The sequence below is a fragment of the Polypterus senegalus genome, chromosome 17 (assembly GCF_016835505.1).
Source record: "Polypterus senegalus isolate Bchr_013 chromosome 17, ASM1683550v1, whole genome shotgun sequence".
NCBI lineage: Eukaryota > Metazoa > Chordata > Cladistia > Polypteriformes > Polypteridae > Polypterus > Polypterus senegalus.
This window is the reverse complement of record NC_053170.1, coordinates 99,794,658-99,813,111: the sequence shown is the minus strand read 5'-3', so window position 1 is coordinate 99,813,111 and position 18,454 is coordinate 99,794,658. Positions and strand designations below refer to the sequence as shown.

The 18,454-nt window shown below is 47.1% G+C and overlaps 1 protein-coding gene across 1 annotated transcript in view; it reads right to left on the bottom strand.

The window, feature by feature from the left end:
* Nucleotides 1-2,364: 2,364 nt before the first annotated feature.
* LOC120517173 (splicing factor U2AF 65 kDa subunit-like) overlaps nucleotides 2,365-18,454 on the bottom strand; it is a 47,344-nt gene continuing 31,254 nt past the window's right edge. The window contains exons 8-11 of the mRNA XM_039739335.1: nucleotides 9,830-9,952; nucleotides 8,424-8,510; nucleotides 4,287-4,529; nucleotides 2,365-2,793 (exon numbers count right to left, since the gene is read on the bottom strand). Coding sequence (XP_039595269.1) covers nucleotides 2,662-2,793; nucleotides 4,287-4,529; nucleotides 8,424-8,510; nucleotides 9,830-9,952 — 585 coding nt within the window. The 3' untranslated portion in view covers nucleotides 2,365-2,661. The remainder of the gene's footprint in view (nucleotides 2,794-4,286; nucleotides 4,530-8,423; nucleotides 8,511-9,829; nucleotides 9,953-18,454) is intronic.

Here is an 18,454-nt window from a genome sequence, read left to right as displayed (position 1 = left end):
ATGCTTACGTTTGATGTTTGTCATTTTTAACCTTTCACGGTGGGCTCTTAGAGGGCTAGGACCACCGACCAAAGAGGATCATATTCATGTTTAGCAACCTTGAGACAGCATAGCACGCCACTCCACATGCCAGCCCCCCACCCCCCGGTAACCCATGAGGGGGTGAACCCCTGGGGTCAGCTGATGTGGCCTGTGCAACTTGCTGAAGACACCTACTTGTTAACAGTTTATCGGGGCCATTCCAGCACACAATGGCCAAAAACGAGGACTTTTCAGATTTAAAGAGAATTGGACTTCGAGACGCGTCAAACGGTGTATCATAAGTGGGGCTACTGGGGGGTCAGGAGTCACCAGACGACCCCCAAATAAGGTCACAACAGACATCTGTAGATGCATTTGGATGCTTCATCAGTGAAGTAACTCGGGGTCATCGGGCGTGTCGGGCCTTTCAACAGGCCTTTTTGATTATTTTTGTCTTTCTTTCCTTTTTGATCATAAAGACAGAATTAATAATAATAATAATAATAATCCAGATTCCCTGTGACCGAGTGCTTGAAGCCCGAGGTTTCTCCAATTTCCTCTCTTGACCGAGTAGCGAAACGCAGGCAGACCAGCTAAACGTGCGTTCGCTAATTCCTGTCAACGCATGTCGGCGTCACAAACGTTTTAAATCTTAGAAGTGATGAGTACGACGTACAAGACGCCATTTTAAGAGGGCCCATGCTACGTATTTACACTGAAGAGCCCTTTTTGGTTTGTGTTGGCCTTCCTGTTGTCACGTCTCGGCCAACTGGCCGACAGGTCAGAACCATTTCAGCCAGGCTTCAACTCCGTCATCCCTGCTGAGCTGGAAGCCCCTGACCGACTAACACGGGGGCGACATTTATTTCCCGTATGGTGCACACATAGAAATGCTTTTGCCAACATAATGGAAAGAGGTGATTAGCGGCAGAGTCTGCTTTTCCTAACGTAATCGGAACAACTGACTGCCCTCGTATTGCAAGAAGGGCATCTAGCAAGAAGGAAGCTGCTTTGGTGAACCCGTGACATTCCATTAATGCGCCAGTCATGCCAAGATGGGGCTGACATACGTCGTGGCCCGAGTCCCCTCTTGACTCCCAGTGGCTTTGGCAGACAGCATGGTGCTGGACGTGGCGGTGGTGGTGGTCTTGTTGGTCCAGTAACTGGCTGAGCCCCTCGGTTTTCCATAGGGCGTGCACCGTTCATCAGAACAGCAAGCATCGTCATTACATGTGCCCACTCAGACGCTGGCACCTTGTGCCTTCCCCCCCGAAAAACCCAGAGGAGGGGCGCTGCAATGCTGTGCTGCTTAGGACTTGATGCGCCAGGGGTTGTGGGGGGGATGGCTGCTCCACCAGCCAATGAAGTTCGCCCTCATAAATATGCAGTCACGATGTGGCAGATTAGCGTAGTCCGTGATTGGTTGTTTCAGGGTGGCAGCCAGGCGGGGCTCACGTCAGAGGCGTGGCTAGGGTTTTCAGCACCCCCTCCTGTTTGCCAAAATGCAATGGGGAACGTCAATTCGGCACCCCCTGGATGCTGCGCCCGAGGACAGATGTCCCCCCAGCTACGCCACTGGTTCACGTGTTGTGCGCATTTACAAGATGTGTGCCATTCATAACAGTACATTGTGTAAAAATGTGCATATTTTATTTTATTTTTGCCCACCCATTTTCAGGTTTTAGGGGTTTCACATCCTTGCAAAGTTTTATAAACGAGAGCCCGGGTCTGGTTTTGAGGCCTTATATATGTATTTTGTTTTTTCTAATAAATTGAAAGACAGCAAATTTGAAAAAGAAAAACCAAACCCAATACAGAATGTCAGTGCAGCGGTGCACCAGGGGGACTCGGACCACCCATCCGTCCATCTGCTGTCCTGCTCACCTCCAGCAGTTGATGGCCGTTCTGGAGGAGAGGTTCCCTCAGAACCCCCTTAGCACGAGGCAGGGGTCCACCCTGTGCAAGCCACACTCACTAATCGGGGGTCTTCATTTGTATTTCGTTATCCTAGATGCTCCCACTCTACTCTTCCCATGTGTTCTCCCGTCTTAACTTCCAAGGCCCATTTCATGGCCTTTTTAAACAAGGACATTGAATTTTATTGCCAGGCAACAGGAGTTGCTAGGAAACTGCACCATTAATGATTTAATTTGTTCAAATTACTGCACTCAATAGCCAAAGTAATCTACTTATGCGAGAACAACAAATCCTCAGTCAGCTTCCTGCCGGAAGAGGAACGAGAGGCCATCCCACCAGTGCGGTGTCACAACATCCGAGTCGCACGTATAAAAGGGAGCTCACCGAACTGCGGCGCCTGCCAAGAATCAGCCAGTCGCATTCTGCTTTGCTTTTCCAAACGTCATAAGTCATTTATTCAAAGTTCACGCAGAAATTCAGCTTTTCACATTCTCACAATGCAGGACATCTGTACCAGACATTTCTCTATGTTTAACTGAAGAAAAACAAAATAATAAGAAAAGAAATCAGGAGCATCAGCTATACGTACGTGAATACATTTTACTTTAAACAGTCAAAGGGAATAAGAGGACTTGCACTCCTTTACATGGAGAGGCCAAAGGAGTCGAGGCGAGCGCCGCACAGGACTGAGGCGAGGAGGGAGTCCAACCCGCGCCCTCCGCCTCAGAACTCGTGCCTGTGGTACAAGTCCGGGTCGTAGTATTTGGTGACCACCACTCTGTTGGCAAACTTACGCCCCGTCAAAGCTTGCATGGCTTTCTGGCAATCCGACGCTGAAGCAAACTCCACAAATATCTAGGAAGAAAAAGAAAGACGTCAAATGGTCAGCCGATATTCAGAAATACCACTCCAGGGTTGCTTTAGAATCGAGCGAAAGTGAACGAATGTAAGATGGCGACGCACAAGTTTAGAACAATCGGGGTAACTTTGGCAAAGGACAGCCTGCCGTGCATGGAAGTGTTTTTGCCAAAAAATGTAATTTCAGCATTGATGACGCAGGAAGGGGCGGCTGGCATCAGTCAGGATTGGGCCTGGAAGTTGGTGGGCAGACAGCCTGCCAGGGCGAATTGCAGGGGTCTTGGAAAAGAAACTCTGCGCATAAACCTCATGTCATTGTCCATCAAAGCCTTTGAAACGTCTGAACTGCTGGTCATTCAACTTCAGTAGACCAGAAGAGGAACATCTGACAGAAAGATGGGAAAACAGCGAAGCAGACGACACTGGGGTCATCCTCCAAACTTAGGGCCGCGACCGTAGAGCAGGGTTAAAGACGACACCACAGAAGATTGGATTCTATTCTACTTAAGCAAACACTAGTAGGAGTTTAACGTGAAGGTTTAACTTTCTATTTCTTACGCCAATACACGAAGCTGACTGCAAAGCCACACCACAAAGCCCATCATCTCTGCCAAACTCTACACAGAAAGGCAGGTCTCACGCCCTCCGTGTTCGACGGTGGTGCCATCCCGCATGTTCGTCTGACGTTGGCTTCCACTAGACCGGAGTGGCCGGATCTTCACATCTCTCTGTCCCTCTCTATCACTCGGAGTGCCCGTCATGTCTGTCTAGTCCAGGGGTGGGCAATGTCGGTCCAACCCAATTAGTTAATTAGAAACCAATCCTTGCCAATCTCAGACCTTATGGCTTGTTAGTCTGCAATGTAAGGCTCTCATATCGTTGATTTTTTTCCTTTCCAAGGATGTCGTCCAAATGATCTGAAGCCTAAAATGTGTCATTTTCAGTCCGTCACATTTTTCTATTAAATCAAACAGCGCGTGATGAACACACAGAGATGGAGAACTGCTGGCTGCTTCGTACATCTTATTGCTAATAAGGAGCCATTAAAACACAATGCAGCTGTTTAAGATTGAAATAAGCAATTAAGGGTGGGCAATCTTAACAAGCGAGACCACTAAAATAAAGAATCCAAATGTCACTTAAGTAAGAAGAGCGTCATCATCAGCAATAATATTGACTTCTCGTTAAGAAACTGGGCAATGGAACAAAAAGCTGCAGCCACAGCGGCCCTCCAGGACCGGCACTGCCCACCCCTGGACTAGACCAACAAGTTACCCATAAGCCACTGCGCCGTCTGCTACCCGTTGCGGTTACCGTGTCATCTCCAGAAGGCCTTTACTGTTTGATTTTATAACTTTCCTTATACTGCGTGTGGCTTTGTTTTATTTTAGCTGCGACTTCCCTAACCCAACTGCTTCTCTCCTTCACAAGCTACCTGCACAGAGGTGTCGGAGTGAATAAACCAGATGACGGGCAGTGCCCAGCCTCACCTTGCCACACCCTGGCACTTCAAGGCCGTCCACAGGGCGGGGGATTTCAATGGACCTCACGCTTCCATATTTGCCGCACTCCTCCCGAATGTCTTCCAAGATCTCCTCGTATTCCTCATCATCCACCAGCTCCTCCGCCATGACCATATTTAACAGGCAGAGCACCTCCGTTGGCATGCCAGTGTTCTGCAGCGTTTGCAGGCCTGGCACTTGTAAAGTTACAGGAGTCTGAATGATGGCCATCTAAAGACAGAGCACACAGACGTCAGGCAGTGGCACACAGATGACAATTAAAACCCGGAGCCCCCCAACTGTGAGGTACTCAGAGCATGGGCGCCGTGGCTTGAACATCACACAGATGGCACCGTGACTTACTGTATATTACCTACCCACACACAATGAAGGCCTTGTCTTCTTCAGACTACCTGGGGCGCCCCGACGACGGTTCACATTCGCCATGTTACTACTAAGCTGGTTTTCCGCAGGTCGTTCTGTTCTCCGATACAAACCCAGACACACACAAGTGTACTCGCATGCTGGGCGGGCACCAGATCCACCGTATCAACACACCACCCTCGACTGCACGGCTTCTTCCTTTTTCTGGTCTCCAATTTGTTGCGCTTGACGTTTCTCACACTGCTCTGCCCGCAGGCTTTCGACTCAACCCATTTAACAATTAGAGAGACGTTCTTACTTTTAATTAATCTCATTGTTTTAGCGAGCTGGCCCTTTGTTCTGCATTCAGAAAGAGGCCCGGGATGAGAGCTTTACATTTAGAGGAAATCTGGCCTAATAAGTGAGTGCTCATTAGCAAGAAATGACTTAAATACGAGGAGCGTTAAAAGTATTTATGGAGATGAAATCGTTAATCTCTGAGAAACGTACCCCGTGGAGTCAGAAGGTCTGCAGACCCTTCGCTGCCTGAACACTTTACGGTGCTGTAGATTTCATTTTGCCATTTTTGCCCGTCAGTCTACACTCAATAACCCGTAATGACAAAGTGGAAACATGCCGTCAAAAACTGAAATCTCCCCTCCTTACGAGCATTCAGACCCTTCGCTGTGGGACTCCATACTGATCTCAAGTCTGCTGCTGTTTGCTTGAATTCTCCTTGAGATGTTTCCAGAACTTGATTTTGAGTCCACCTGTGGACGACTTGAAATGACTGTGTATTGAACGTCAAACGATTCACGCTGGCTGCGTGTGAGGACTAAAAGCAGACCACAAAGTCCAAGGACCCCTCTGTAGGCCTCAGTCTGTGGCGAGACACAGAGCAGGGCAAGGGGAGCAAACCTCCTCTAAAGCTCTGATTGTTCATGGGAAGAATCGGGAAATGGAAGAAGTTTGGAACCACCAGGACTCCACCTAGAGTTGGCTGTCTGGCCAAACTGAGGAACTGGGTAAGAAAGGTTTGGTCAGGGAGGTGACCAGGAGCCCAGTGGCCATTCTTATAGAGCTTCAGCCGAGATGGGCGACCCAGTCAGATGGCCCACCTTCTGAGCAGGCGTTTATGGTGAGAGGTGCTACACAGAAGCCAAACTTGAGTAAAGGGCATTTACAGGACTCTGAAGCAGGGGTCCTCAACTCCGGTCCTGGAGGGCCCCAGTGGCCTTCATTCTAACCCTTTTCTTAATTAGTGTGCGGTTTCTGGTGCTAATGAACTCCTTTTCCGTTCATTTTAATTGACTTGTTTTTTAAGGTTTGTTCCCCTGAATTTCTTCATCGTTCCTCTGAGTTGCTTCATTTCCAAACAGAGTCTGGGCCTCAAACTTCTCGTCGTTTATTAAACCTGGGGCTCGTTGCTGCTCTTGTTGTGCAACAGCAGACATGTCCGAAATTACGGATTTTTCCTTTTCTAAGAGGGGATCAACATTCCCTAGACCTTCACCTTTCTTTATTCTCAGCTATTTGTATGATGGACACCACTTGTTTTGGCTCATTTTGATTCTTATGATTGTTTGGCAGCTAATTAAGGAAAAAGAAACAATTAAGGGGTCCGAGTCAATTAAAATGAATGGAAAAGGAGTTAATTAGCAGCAAAAACAAATCACTCATTAAAAGAAGGATCAGGATGAAAACCTGCCACCATTGTGTCTCCCAGGACCCCTGTTCCAAAGCATGGTCTGGTCTGACGATACAATAACTGAACCGGCTGGGCAGAACATCAAGGTCTACGTCTGACGAAGACCAGGCCCTGCTCATCACCTGCCTAATACCCTCCCCTGTGGTGACACATGGTGGTGGCAGCATCGTGCAGGGACAGGGAGACCGGTCAGAACTGAGGGAAGGGCAAGTGCAGGCAGACACAGAGAGGTCCTCGAAGAAAACCTGACCAGGGTGACCAGAAACAGACAACGTAGACAACACCGGGGGGGCTTCAGGACGAACCTCCGAGTGTCAAAGCCCTGACGTAACTCTGTGGAGGGACCTGAAGATGGCCGTCGACAGACACTTCCTGTCCAAACTAACACAGCTTGAGGGCTTCTGCTGGGAAGAAAGGGAGAAACTGCCCAAACTGTCCATGCGTGCCAAGCTTGTGCTGCCCTACTGAAGCCATAACTACTGCCAAAGGGGCTCCTAAAAAGGACTGAATAGCAATCGGTGACATCTAGCAATGACAGATTTGCATTTTTGAGTTTTTAATAAATTGGCAAACCTTTCTGAAAACATAACTCACTTTGTTATTATGCCTGATGGGCAAAAATGACAAATTACTGTAAGAAAGTTTCTGCGTTATTCAGCCTTGACCACGCCCCTCCTCACCGCTCGTCCAATCGTCACTCGCACTGCGCTCCCCGTGACACGCTCAGTGCTGCAGTCGGTTAGACTGGCGAGGCAGAAAAGCAAATCATCTGTTCAAGAAGGTCACCTGTTAGGTTTGCGATAGAAAAAGAGCGGCAACAGCTGATAATGAACGGCGAAAGAAAGAAAATGAACAAAAAGAGAGCTGCAGATAATAATAAACCACGAACGAAGAGAATCGTCCAATAAACAAAGAGAAAAATATGCCGACAAGATGTGAACAGAAATGCAAAGAAGCAGCGTTTATAGGAAGGCAAGTCAGAGGATTCATAATATTGTTTCTGACAAGGCATTAATGTCATTTTTTATTACATTTTACTTTTTTACTTCTACTTATGGCTACGTTTTATTATTTGTTGCTATTTGAAATGGACAGCTGTGGTGAAATACTCAAGTGGCGGAGGACCAAACCGTCTTCGGCCCGCATACCCCTCTACATACCAACTCTTTAAATACAATCGCTCTCTCTCACAGAGGGGCACCCTGATGCCCTGTGAGACAGCGGGTGCCCCCAGGGGGTTGGCGAGCGAAGCCCCCTAGCCCATTTAAAAATTAAATATACAACACAATACAGTGTGCGAAACATAAGGGGTCTGAATACCTTGTGAAGCAACTTAGCGTTAGAATCAAACATAACAAACTGAGCATCTCCGGACTGACGCAAAGAAGAACTGGTGAAGAACAGCATTAGGACAGAAGATATACAGAGAGCCCACCGCCACCGGGCTCCCCCAGGACCGAACCTGAAACCCCTCGTCTTGGATGACCAGCTAACTGACCTCCAAGACCTCCATTGCAACTCTAAAAGGAAAAATAAAAATAACCCTTATGGGCCCTCTGTTTGGCGAGATGGCTGGCGGGGGGTCCGTCTTGGGGTCATTCAGGCCAAGTAACCCGTCGACACCTGAAGGCCAAGTGGGTCTGAGAGTCTCATGCCAGTCTGTGCTCTCTTCTGCTTGCGTTTCACATAATAATCACCAAAATGTGTGTGGAATGGGCACTCTGTGAGTCTGCGAAGGGACACCTTTACTCATAGCTGGCCTAACAATATCGATTTATTAATAATCTGTTCACTCCCTGAGCCCACTCATACTTATAAAGGGCCGTGGGGAGGGGCCAGTCCATCACAGCCCACCCTTCCACACACATCCATCGTCACTCGTACCTGGCCAGTTTAGAGTTGTCACTCAGCCAGACTCAGGTGTCTGTTTGGGGACAACGCATGCAAACACGAGAAGCACATTTTAAATGCCACACGTTCCATTCTACAGCAGCACTACCCACTAGCCCACCATTGCCAGCCCCCTATTTCAATAATAACAAAAGGGTACAAACCGGATTGGCATTTTTTGCGCCAACACTCGCCCGCTGTACGATCAGTTTTTTGTCTCCAAGCTGCATGCCGTTCAGTCCACCGACTGCCTGTGAAGAGCATCACAATAAACATCACCTTGCATCTGAAAGGTTTAAAAATATGACAGTTTGTTTGTTTAGAGCAGTAGGGGTGGAAAAGCTGGTGGGAATGGAGGGGTTAAAAGTGAAAAGGGGGAGTGAGAATCGTTGGCACGTTGGCCATTTATTGTTAAGTTAAATATGACCTTTAAAAAGCCACCCTCAAAAAACGTCATGCCATGTCACTTTCTAACCTGTTTAATCCAGACCAGAGTCACCGTGGGGTTAGGGGCTGGAGCCTATGCCAGCTGGCACAGGACACAAGGCAAGAACAAAGCCTGGACGGGGCGCCAGTCCAACGCAGGGCAAACACACATTAGGGCCAATTTGGCGCCGCAGATTCACCTAACATGTCTGTCTGGGACAGAGGGAGACCATGCCAACTCCACACCAGGGCGGACCCGAAATGTGAACCCTGGTCTCCTTACTGGCAAGCAGCAGCACTCCCACCCTAAAAAAAACATTTTTACTAGAGTTGATTAAAACTAAGAAACACTTCAAATACTCTTATCAGTCAGCCTCCATATTCACAGACATTTTGCTCAGTCACAGTCCCAGCCTGTTTGAAAGAATCCACAATCATCCTTGGGCCCAAGAAGCAAACTATCCACCTTACTAAAATGACAAGTATGTGCGTGTCTGTCTAGTGGGACGTCTCCCTTATGTGCCGTTTAGTGTGCGAATTGTGAAATCAGTGCTAAAGTTTGTGATGCGCCATCTGTTGGAATGGAAAATGCCAGGTGATTTGTTACTTCAATGCATTACAACAATTGGGTATGGGATCTGTGAAATCAGTGCTAACATTTGTCTTGCGCCATCTGTTGGAATGAAAAATGCCAGGCGTGTTACGACTGCATGCGTTACCAAATGCATTCCAATAGACGGTGCACTGCAAATATGTTGAGGCCTACGTCAATTAGTTAGGGGCAGTACAGCTAGTTTCCTTTCTAAATGATTACAGGCCAGTGGCGCCGACCTCAGTAAACATGAAATCGTCTGAACTTCTGATTCTTCAGCATCTCAAATCTGTTGCAGATCTGTGGGGGTCACAGGGTCCCGTCAGGGCTGCATTCTCTCTCTCTCTCTCTGTACAGCAACGACTGCAGCTCCAGTGACCCCTCTGCGAAACTGCGGAGGTCTGCCATGGACGCCACCCTGAGTGTGAAATTCCTAGCGACGGCGTTGCCTGGCAGTAAAGTTCAAGTTCAGTTCAACGTCAGACATCTTTTACTTGAGGTGCGGCAGACTGCTGTAAATAAAGCAAGTGAACGCGCGCGTCTCGTTAGTACCTGGTCGGTCAAACTGATGTCCACGTATTCACAAAAGGCGTACCCTTTAGAGAGCGACGTTGAGCTGTCTTTCACCAGGTTGAAGGCCTTCAACGGACCAAAGGAGGTCAGTAACTCCTTAACCTGCACAAAAGGGGGAAACGGGAAAAATTGATGAAACCCTGCGAGGCCGACAAGCGCAGGCCTTACCAGCAACTAAACACTTGAACTCTTTTAATTTTGGAAAGCAAAACCAAAGTGTAAAAGCACTACGACAAGAACAGGCACCAAAAGGACATCACTGCTGGCGATAGGACCCAATTTTTGATCTTATTTCATTTCATGAATGTGTATTATAATTTAGCTGAATTTTGTCACATCAAATGGCCGCTCCCTGGTGACACTTGGGTCACGGGACACAAAGTACTAGAATACTGAATTTCTATATTCTCCTTTTATTTTGCCAAACACTGTCGCTTACTTAGCAGAAGGGCTCCGCAGATGGGCAGAGAGGCCTTCACTAATGGGCTCTACTAGGGACAGCGTGGGACACTGACGCTGCAACACTTCTCTAGAAGAAGAAGAAGAAGAAGAAGAAGGCCGTCGTTGTGACTTTCAGTCGCCAAGCAGTTTACTGAAACTGGCCGAGTATCGGACTCTTGCAAGAAAGGCAACTGCGACTACGGCCGTGGCTCACGACTGCACAGGCGAACATCACACAAAGCTAGAAATGCATCGGTCAGTTGGTCACCAGCAGGAGCCGCCCATGCTGAAAAGCAAGAGACGCAGCTCACTGGCCATAGAGACAACGGCGTGCAGTACAGCCATGATGACGACGAGGCCGGGCAGCTCCCAAAAGTCGCCACACTTTCCAGGCAGCCTGTCCTTCAGTTGTGCTTTAAACACATTGGACCCTTTTTAAGAGAATTAAAGAAACAAATTCATTCAGTGCACAGAAACATCAACAAGACTGTTGCTCCATCTTATAATCTCGGTAGAAATGAATTAAACGTATTTATTTTCCCCCTTTAGTCTACCCTCAAAGCCAGGAGATGCTCCTCACGCGGCCGGCTGGACGGACGGACAGACAGAGCCACTGGCTGAGAGGGTATCCGCTCGAGGGACAAAAGCTCTTACTTGCCTTGTCTTACATGTTGGCATGGCAGCAGTAGGTCAGTACTACTGAACAAATTAACGATCTTACAGGCCCCTAGCTGGGGACAAAGTGGGGGAACAAAAATGAAAGAGCTGTGAGTATCAATCAGTAGTGACATAGCAGGGTAAAACAGCCACCCTACCCTCTGCTGCAGGACCTGCGCTCTCCGTTTCTCTTTACCACTCAGCTGCCCCCCAACTTGAACATCTTTCAGTGCCACGTGCTGACACACCAGGTGGGTAAGCATTACAGGATGTCCACGTCACTTTAGAGATAATCACCGTGACGGCACAGGAAGGGACGCCCTCGCTCAGTGCGGCTCAAGCTTGAGAGACAGACACACACACACACAGAGTGTGGACAGACAGACAGACACATACAGAGTAGACACACACACAGCGTAAACAGACAGTCACACACATACACACACACAGAGTGTAGACAGACAGACAGACAGACACAGCATGTAAATAGACAGTCACACACATACAGAGTAGACACATACAGACACAGAGTGTAGACAGACAGACACACACAGCGTAGACAGACACACAGATTGTGGACAGATAGACAGACACAAACAGCGTAGACACACACACACACAGTGTAGACAGTGTCACAACTGGATGGAGGTGGTACCCAGCCGGGACGCCTGAGTAGACAGGAGGAGGGCTGGTGCCTCTGCCAGACCTCGATGGGGCGACCACCCTGGAGGCCTCGGGTAAAGACTTGGGAAGCTTGACCCTGTAGGGACCTGGGGTTACCGCCAGGGGGACCCCAATACCAGGAAGTCCCTAGACCTCCGCACTTTCGCCACACCCGGTAGTGCCGGGGGGAAGCGAAAACAGGGACACCCGGAGTGCTTCCGGGGAGACAGCCGGCACTTCTGCCACACTGGGGCGTGTCACTGGGAGATTGCCGGGAACACACCTGGAGCACATCCGGGTGCTTATTTAAAGGGGCCGCCTCCCTGCAGAAGGGACAAGAGTCGGGTGGAAGAGTGAAAGAGTGACAAGGTCTGGAGAAGGCAGGAGGCGGCCTGAAGAAGAGAGAGGAAAGGCATTGGATTGGCGAGCACAGAACTGTAAAAAAAAATGAAAAATAAACGTGTGTTTGGTGACATGAGTGTGTCAGCCTGTCTGTGTCCGGGGCAATGTTCACAACAGACAGACAGACACCCACACATACAGGGTAGATGCACACACACACACACACACAGAGTGTAAATAGATGGACACACGCACACATCTAACTGTCCATGCGCATGTGTGATCTGAACAATCTGCCATACGTTTCTGTCCTACGCTGGTCTGATACGCGGCAGGGCACAGAAGTTCTGAGTGCGTCGACGTTTTTCTCATGTGTGCGTACGGCCACCATAACTGCCACACAGTCGGTTTATTTAGCGTTTCACAGATGGTGCACAAATCACCACTCACTACCATACACTTTGTTCTCTGTCGCCACTTCACAGGGTTTGCCATCTTCCTCCTCCTCCTCCTCCTCCTCCAGACTCTGGCCATCGAGTGGCGCTGACTGGCTCCCTTTATGGGTGCATCTCAATAAATTAGAATATCATCACAGAGTTCATTAATTTCAGTAATTCAGTTCAGAAAGTGACACTCCTATATTCTAGAGATTCATTACACACACAGAGTGATATTTTTCTAGCGTTTACTTCTGTTCATTTTGCGGATTATGGCCTGCAGGTCATGAAAACCCAAAATTCAGTATCTCAGAAAATTAGAATATTGTGAAAAAGTTCAATGTTGTAGACCCCCCCAAAGGGGTCCTGAGCCTTGAAATGGTCTCTCAGTAGTCTGCTTCAGTAGGCCACCCAATTATTGACAGTTGTCATTGAGACCCTCGGCCACAAAAGGTCACGGCTAAAGATGCTGGCTGTTCACAGAGTGCTGCATCCAAGAATATTAATGGAGAGTTGAGTGGAAGGAAAAAGGGGCACAAAGCAACAGGGACAAGCGCAGCCTTGAGAGGATTGTGAAGAATTTGAGGGGGATCGACAAGGAGTGGACTGCGGCTGGAGTCGGTGCTTCAAGAGCCCACCACACACAGACAGACGTGGGCTACAACTATCACAGCATTCCTTGTGTCAACCAGAGACGATGTCAGAAGCGTCTTACCTGGGCTAAGGAGAAAACGGACTGGACTGTTAACAGCTCGGTGGTCCAAAGTCCTCTTTTCAGATGAAAGTTCATTGAGCATTTCATTTGGAAGTCAAACGTCTGGAGGAAGAGCGGAGAGGCACAGAGTCCGAGTTGCTTGAGGGTCCAGTGTGAAGTTTCCACAGTCCGTGATGATTTGAGGAGCCATGTCCTCTGCTGGTGTTGCTCCACTGTGTTTTATTTATCAAGTCCAAAGTCAGCGCAGCCAGACGTCTGCCAGGACATTTGAGGGCACGTCATGCTTCCCTCTGCTTTATGGAGATACGGATTTCATTTTCCAGCAGGACTTGGCACCTGCCCACACTGCCAAAAGTACCAACACCTGCTTTAATGACCATGGTGTGTATCACTGGGCTTGACTGGCCAGCAAACTAGCCTGACCTAAAGCCCATAGAGAATCTGTGAGGAAGAGGAAGATGAGAGACAGCAGAGCCAACAGTGCAGATGAGAGGAAGGCCGCGATTAAAGCATCCTGGGCGTCCAGAACACCTCAGCTGGGCCAAAGGCTGATCGCCTCCATGCCAGTCATTCATGCCAAAGGAGCCCTGACCAAGTATTGAGTGTGGACACGGACAGACTTTTCAGTAGGCCAACATTTCATTTTTTCTTTATTGGTCTTCTGTAATATTCTAATTTTCTGAGATACTGAATTTTGGGTTTTCATGACCTGTAGGCCATAATCAGCAAAATGAAAAGAAATAAACGCTTGAAAAATATCAATGTGTGTGTGTAATGAATCTTTATAATATAGGAGTGTCACTTTCTGAATTGAATTACTGAAATTAATGAACTCTTTGACGATATTCTAATTTATTGAGATGCACCCCTAATAAGGACTACAGGAGCCCGACGAGCTTCTTCTGGCCACACTTACTGGTGTGGCGGACGTGTAGCCAAATAAGGGCCTGTAAAAGTCCAAGTGCCCCCCCGGTGGTGGCCACAGGCCCCAACAGGGTTGAGCTGCCATGCTCGTGACCCGTAGACCCCGCTGGAAACCCTCTGTTGGCCCGGAGGGAGAAACTGTCCTGGAAATACTTGGTTTCTCCCTGCCCTTCCATGGTCAGGCTGTCCCGGCCGTCTGCCACACTCAGTTAGTCTATTTCTAATGGGGCTACTGACATCAAATTTTCACCTGATGTTGGTAACCACCCAAGTAATCCACACATACATAGAAATCAAAACAAGTAAGTCCATAAATGAAGTGACGTGTAATAAAGTGGAATGACACAGGGAATAAGTATTGAACACGTGAAGAAAAGGAGGGGCAAAAAGACATGGAAACCACCGGAAATCTGTCAAACCCGATAGCCCCCTATGAATATCAGCGGCTTTAGTCCCAAGTGATGGCCTATCATTACCAAGGTGTCGCACAAGAAGCATCTCATGTTGGGTAAAAGCAAAGACCTCCGCAAACATACGGATAGCGTTGGTCACAGACGTCTTCTGAATGTTCCAGTGAGCACCATTGGGGCCATAATCTGGAAGTTTAAAGAACATCATGTCACCATAAACTGGCCACAACCAGGTGCTCCTCGCAAGATTTCTGACAGAGGAGTCAAAAGAATAATCACAAGAGCCAAGGACCACTCGCCGAGAGCTTCAGAAAGGCCTGGAATTAGCAGGTCCAATAAGTAATGCCCTTCACCGCCGTGGCCTCCATGGCATACTGCTCACCACGCAAGACTCCACTGCTGAAGAACAAGCACCTTGAAGCTCGTTGAACGTTTGCTGCATAACATTTGGACAAACCAATGAAATAACTGGGAGAGTAGAGCACGATGGAATTCTTTGGAGGGCACTGAACATCATCACCCCAAAAAAACACCCCAGCAACAGTGAAGTTTGGAGGTGGGAACATCATGGGGTGGGACTGGCAGACTTCACATAATTAAAGGAAGGATGAATGGTGAAATGTAGCGGGAGATTCTTGATAAGAATCTGCTGCCATCTAGCAGGATGCTGAAGATGAATCAAGGGGGTCATTTCAGTGAGACGAGGATCTCAAAACTCTCAGCCAATTCGTTTCACAGGAAGAAAATCAGGCTGCTAGAATGGCCCAGTGAGTCAATCACCTGACTGGAATCCCATTGAAAAATCTATGGAAAGAACTGAAGATCAGAGTTCATAGAAGAAGCCCCCGGAGCCTTCAAGGTTTGTGTAGAAGAATTGGCCAAAGTCACACCTGAGCAATGTATGCGACTCGCTTCTCCATATCAGAGGCGTCTTGAAACTGTGCTCACCAACAGAGGCTTCTCTACTAAGCATGAAATACATGTCAGTAAGCGTGTTCAATTCTTATTCCCGGTGTCATTCCACTTTATTACACTTCATTTATGGACATCTGGATTCCTTGGGTTGTTACTGACGTCTGGTGGAAATTTCATGTCAACGGCCCCATTAGCCCCCCAGGTTACATCTCACCTGAAGAAGGCGCCGGAGTTGCCTCGAAAGTTTAAATATTATAATCTTTTTAGTTAGCCAATAAAAGGCGTCATTTTGCTTGACTTGACACTACATTCTTAATGGCCAACACGGTACAGCACCCTAGTGCCATAGCCCCATTAGAAATATACTTACTGAGAAAACATTGACGTATTAAATACTTATTTTCCCTGCTGTGTGTGTGTGTGTGTTTTTTATATATATATATATATATATATATATATATATATACACACACACACACAGTGGAACCTCGAGATACGAGTTTAATTTGTTCCAGCACTCGTATAGCGAGTTTCTCGTATCTAGAACAAACTTCCCCATTGAAAATAATGGAAATCCAGTTAATCCGTTCCGCACCCCCAAAAATTTCAACATAAATCAATTTTCCTAACAAATAACACTGATAAATAATATATACAAGTGGAACCTCAGTTTGCAAGTACAGTAACTTGGTTTACGAGTGTTTTGCAAGACGAGCTAAATTTTTTAATTAATTTTGACTTGATAAAACGAGCGATGTCTTGCAATACGAGTAGTATGGATACACTTTGTCTGCTGAGCGTCATGTGAGCATAACTGAGCTGATGGTTCTTCTCTCTCGTGCGCATCTCTCTCCTTATCTCTCTCTCTCGTCTCCTATTCTCCGTCTGCATGTCCGCGATATTTTTGGATACGCTTATACAGCGAACTGCTACAGCGAAACAATGAAATCACAAGCGCACAAACGCGTAGATCCTCACGCTATGGGAGAACAAGGAACACTGAGTGAGCTGACGGGCTGGCAGCGTCAGCGTCACGCATAACCACAGCCTGGCTCGTGGCTCGTTACGAGCCAATGCTCGTATTTAGATCCGAATTTTTCGCTCATACTTTCCTCTTATCTTGAATTTCTCGTATACAGAGGTGATCGTATCTAGAGGTTCCACTGTATATATCTACAGTCAAAGTAAAAAGCACGTGAACCCCTAGGAATTTTCTCGATTTCTGTCTAATTCCCATATAAAACCTGTCGTATCTCCATGTACGTCATCATAATGAACACACAAAGTCTCCTAGAACTAAAGATACACAGAATTTTAGAGAATTGTTGACCGTATTGAATAAATCATTCAAACTGTGAAACTGAAGGTTGGATAAAGTAAGTGAACCCTAAGTTAAGGACTTTTTAAAAAGCTCACTGCAGTCCGAATTTCGCACACGTGGAGTCCATTTAATGAGACGAGTTCAGAGGTGTGGTGGCCCAGAATGACTTTGATTGATCAAAAACACGATAAAGTTTAAGTTTGAGCTTTGGACAAGAAGCACATCCAGTTACGCCTCGCACAAAAGAGCTGTCTGAAGAGCAACGATGGAGATTGTTACATAATCTACAGAAGGCTGGAAAGGGTTACAAAGTCATCTCAGAGATTTGAGATCTTCGTCAGTCTACTGTTAGGCAAGCTGTCTATAAATGGAGACCATTTGGTATAGTGGGTACTCTGCCTAGAAGTGGTCGCCCTGTCAAGATGACCCCAAGAGCACAACGCAAAGTCAGCAGTGAGGTATAGAAGAGACCCTAGAGTGACAGCAAAGGACCTGAAGAAGTCATCAGAACTGAACTGGCTGACATCTCTGTTCACGAGTCAACTACACACAAAACATTGAACAAGAAAGGACTCCATGGCAGGACACCAAGAAGGAAGCCACTGCTATTCAAAAAGAACATTGCTGAACACGCACTTGGACACTCCACAACGGGACTGGGAAAATGTCTTGTGGAGTGATGAGACCAAAATGGAACTGTTTGGGAGGAACAAGCAGAACTTCACTTGGCGTAAAAAGGGCACCGCATATCAACATCTAAACATCATCCCTACAGTAAAATATGGTGGAGGGAACATCAGGATTTGGGCCTGCTTTGCTGCATCAGGGCCTGGACAGCTTGCCATCACTGAGGGGACAATGAATTCACAAGTTTACCAACAAATTCTCCAGGATGATGTGATGGTGTCTGTCCGTCAACTTAAGCTCAGAAGAGGCTGGCTGATGCAACAGGACAACGAGCCCAAACATCACAGCAAATCCACAGCACAATGGCTTCAGAAGAACAAACTCGACCTTGTGGAGCGGCCCAGTCAGAGCCCAGATCTCAATCGTACTGAGTGACTTGAAGAGAGAGGGCCATACACAGAAGACAACCAAAGAATATGGAAGAGTTAAGGCAGCTTGGCAGGGAAGAATGGGGCGAAAATTTGATCTGCAGCTACAGGAAGCGCCTGGTTGAGGTCATTGCTGCCAAAGGAGGGCCAGCCAGTTATTCAATCCCAAGGTTCACTTACTTTTTCCACTACCACTGTGAACGTTGAATGCGTTTGTAAAATAAAGACATACAAGAGTAGAATTGTTTGTGTGTCATTGGCTTAAGCTCATCGTGTAAATCAGGACCTGCGACTTCGATGAAGATCACATCACTTTTAATGACCAATTCATGCAGTAAAGCAGGTCATTCCAAAGGGTTCACATACTTTTTACCTTGACTGTATACAGTATGTGTATATATACGTGTGTGTATATGTGTGTGTGTTTATATATATATATATATATATATATATATATATATATATATATATATATATATGTATGTTAAGGGACAGTGACGTGTCTGCCAGCTATGCTGGACCGATGATTGTGGCCCATGCTGTGAGGCAGCCATGTTAGTCCTGATATGGTTACTGATACAGATACGACTAAATGTGCAATTCATTGCTTTTCATTTACTCTCGGGCAAAATGTAAATTTCTTAAACAAACAATTAATAATTTAAGATGTGTTTTTAATTTATTGACAATACAACTACTGCATTTGATTAAAACACTGAACTTG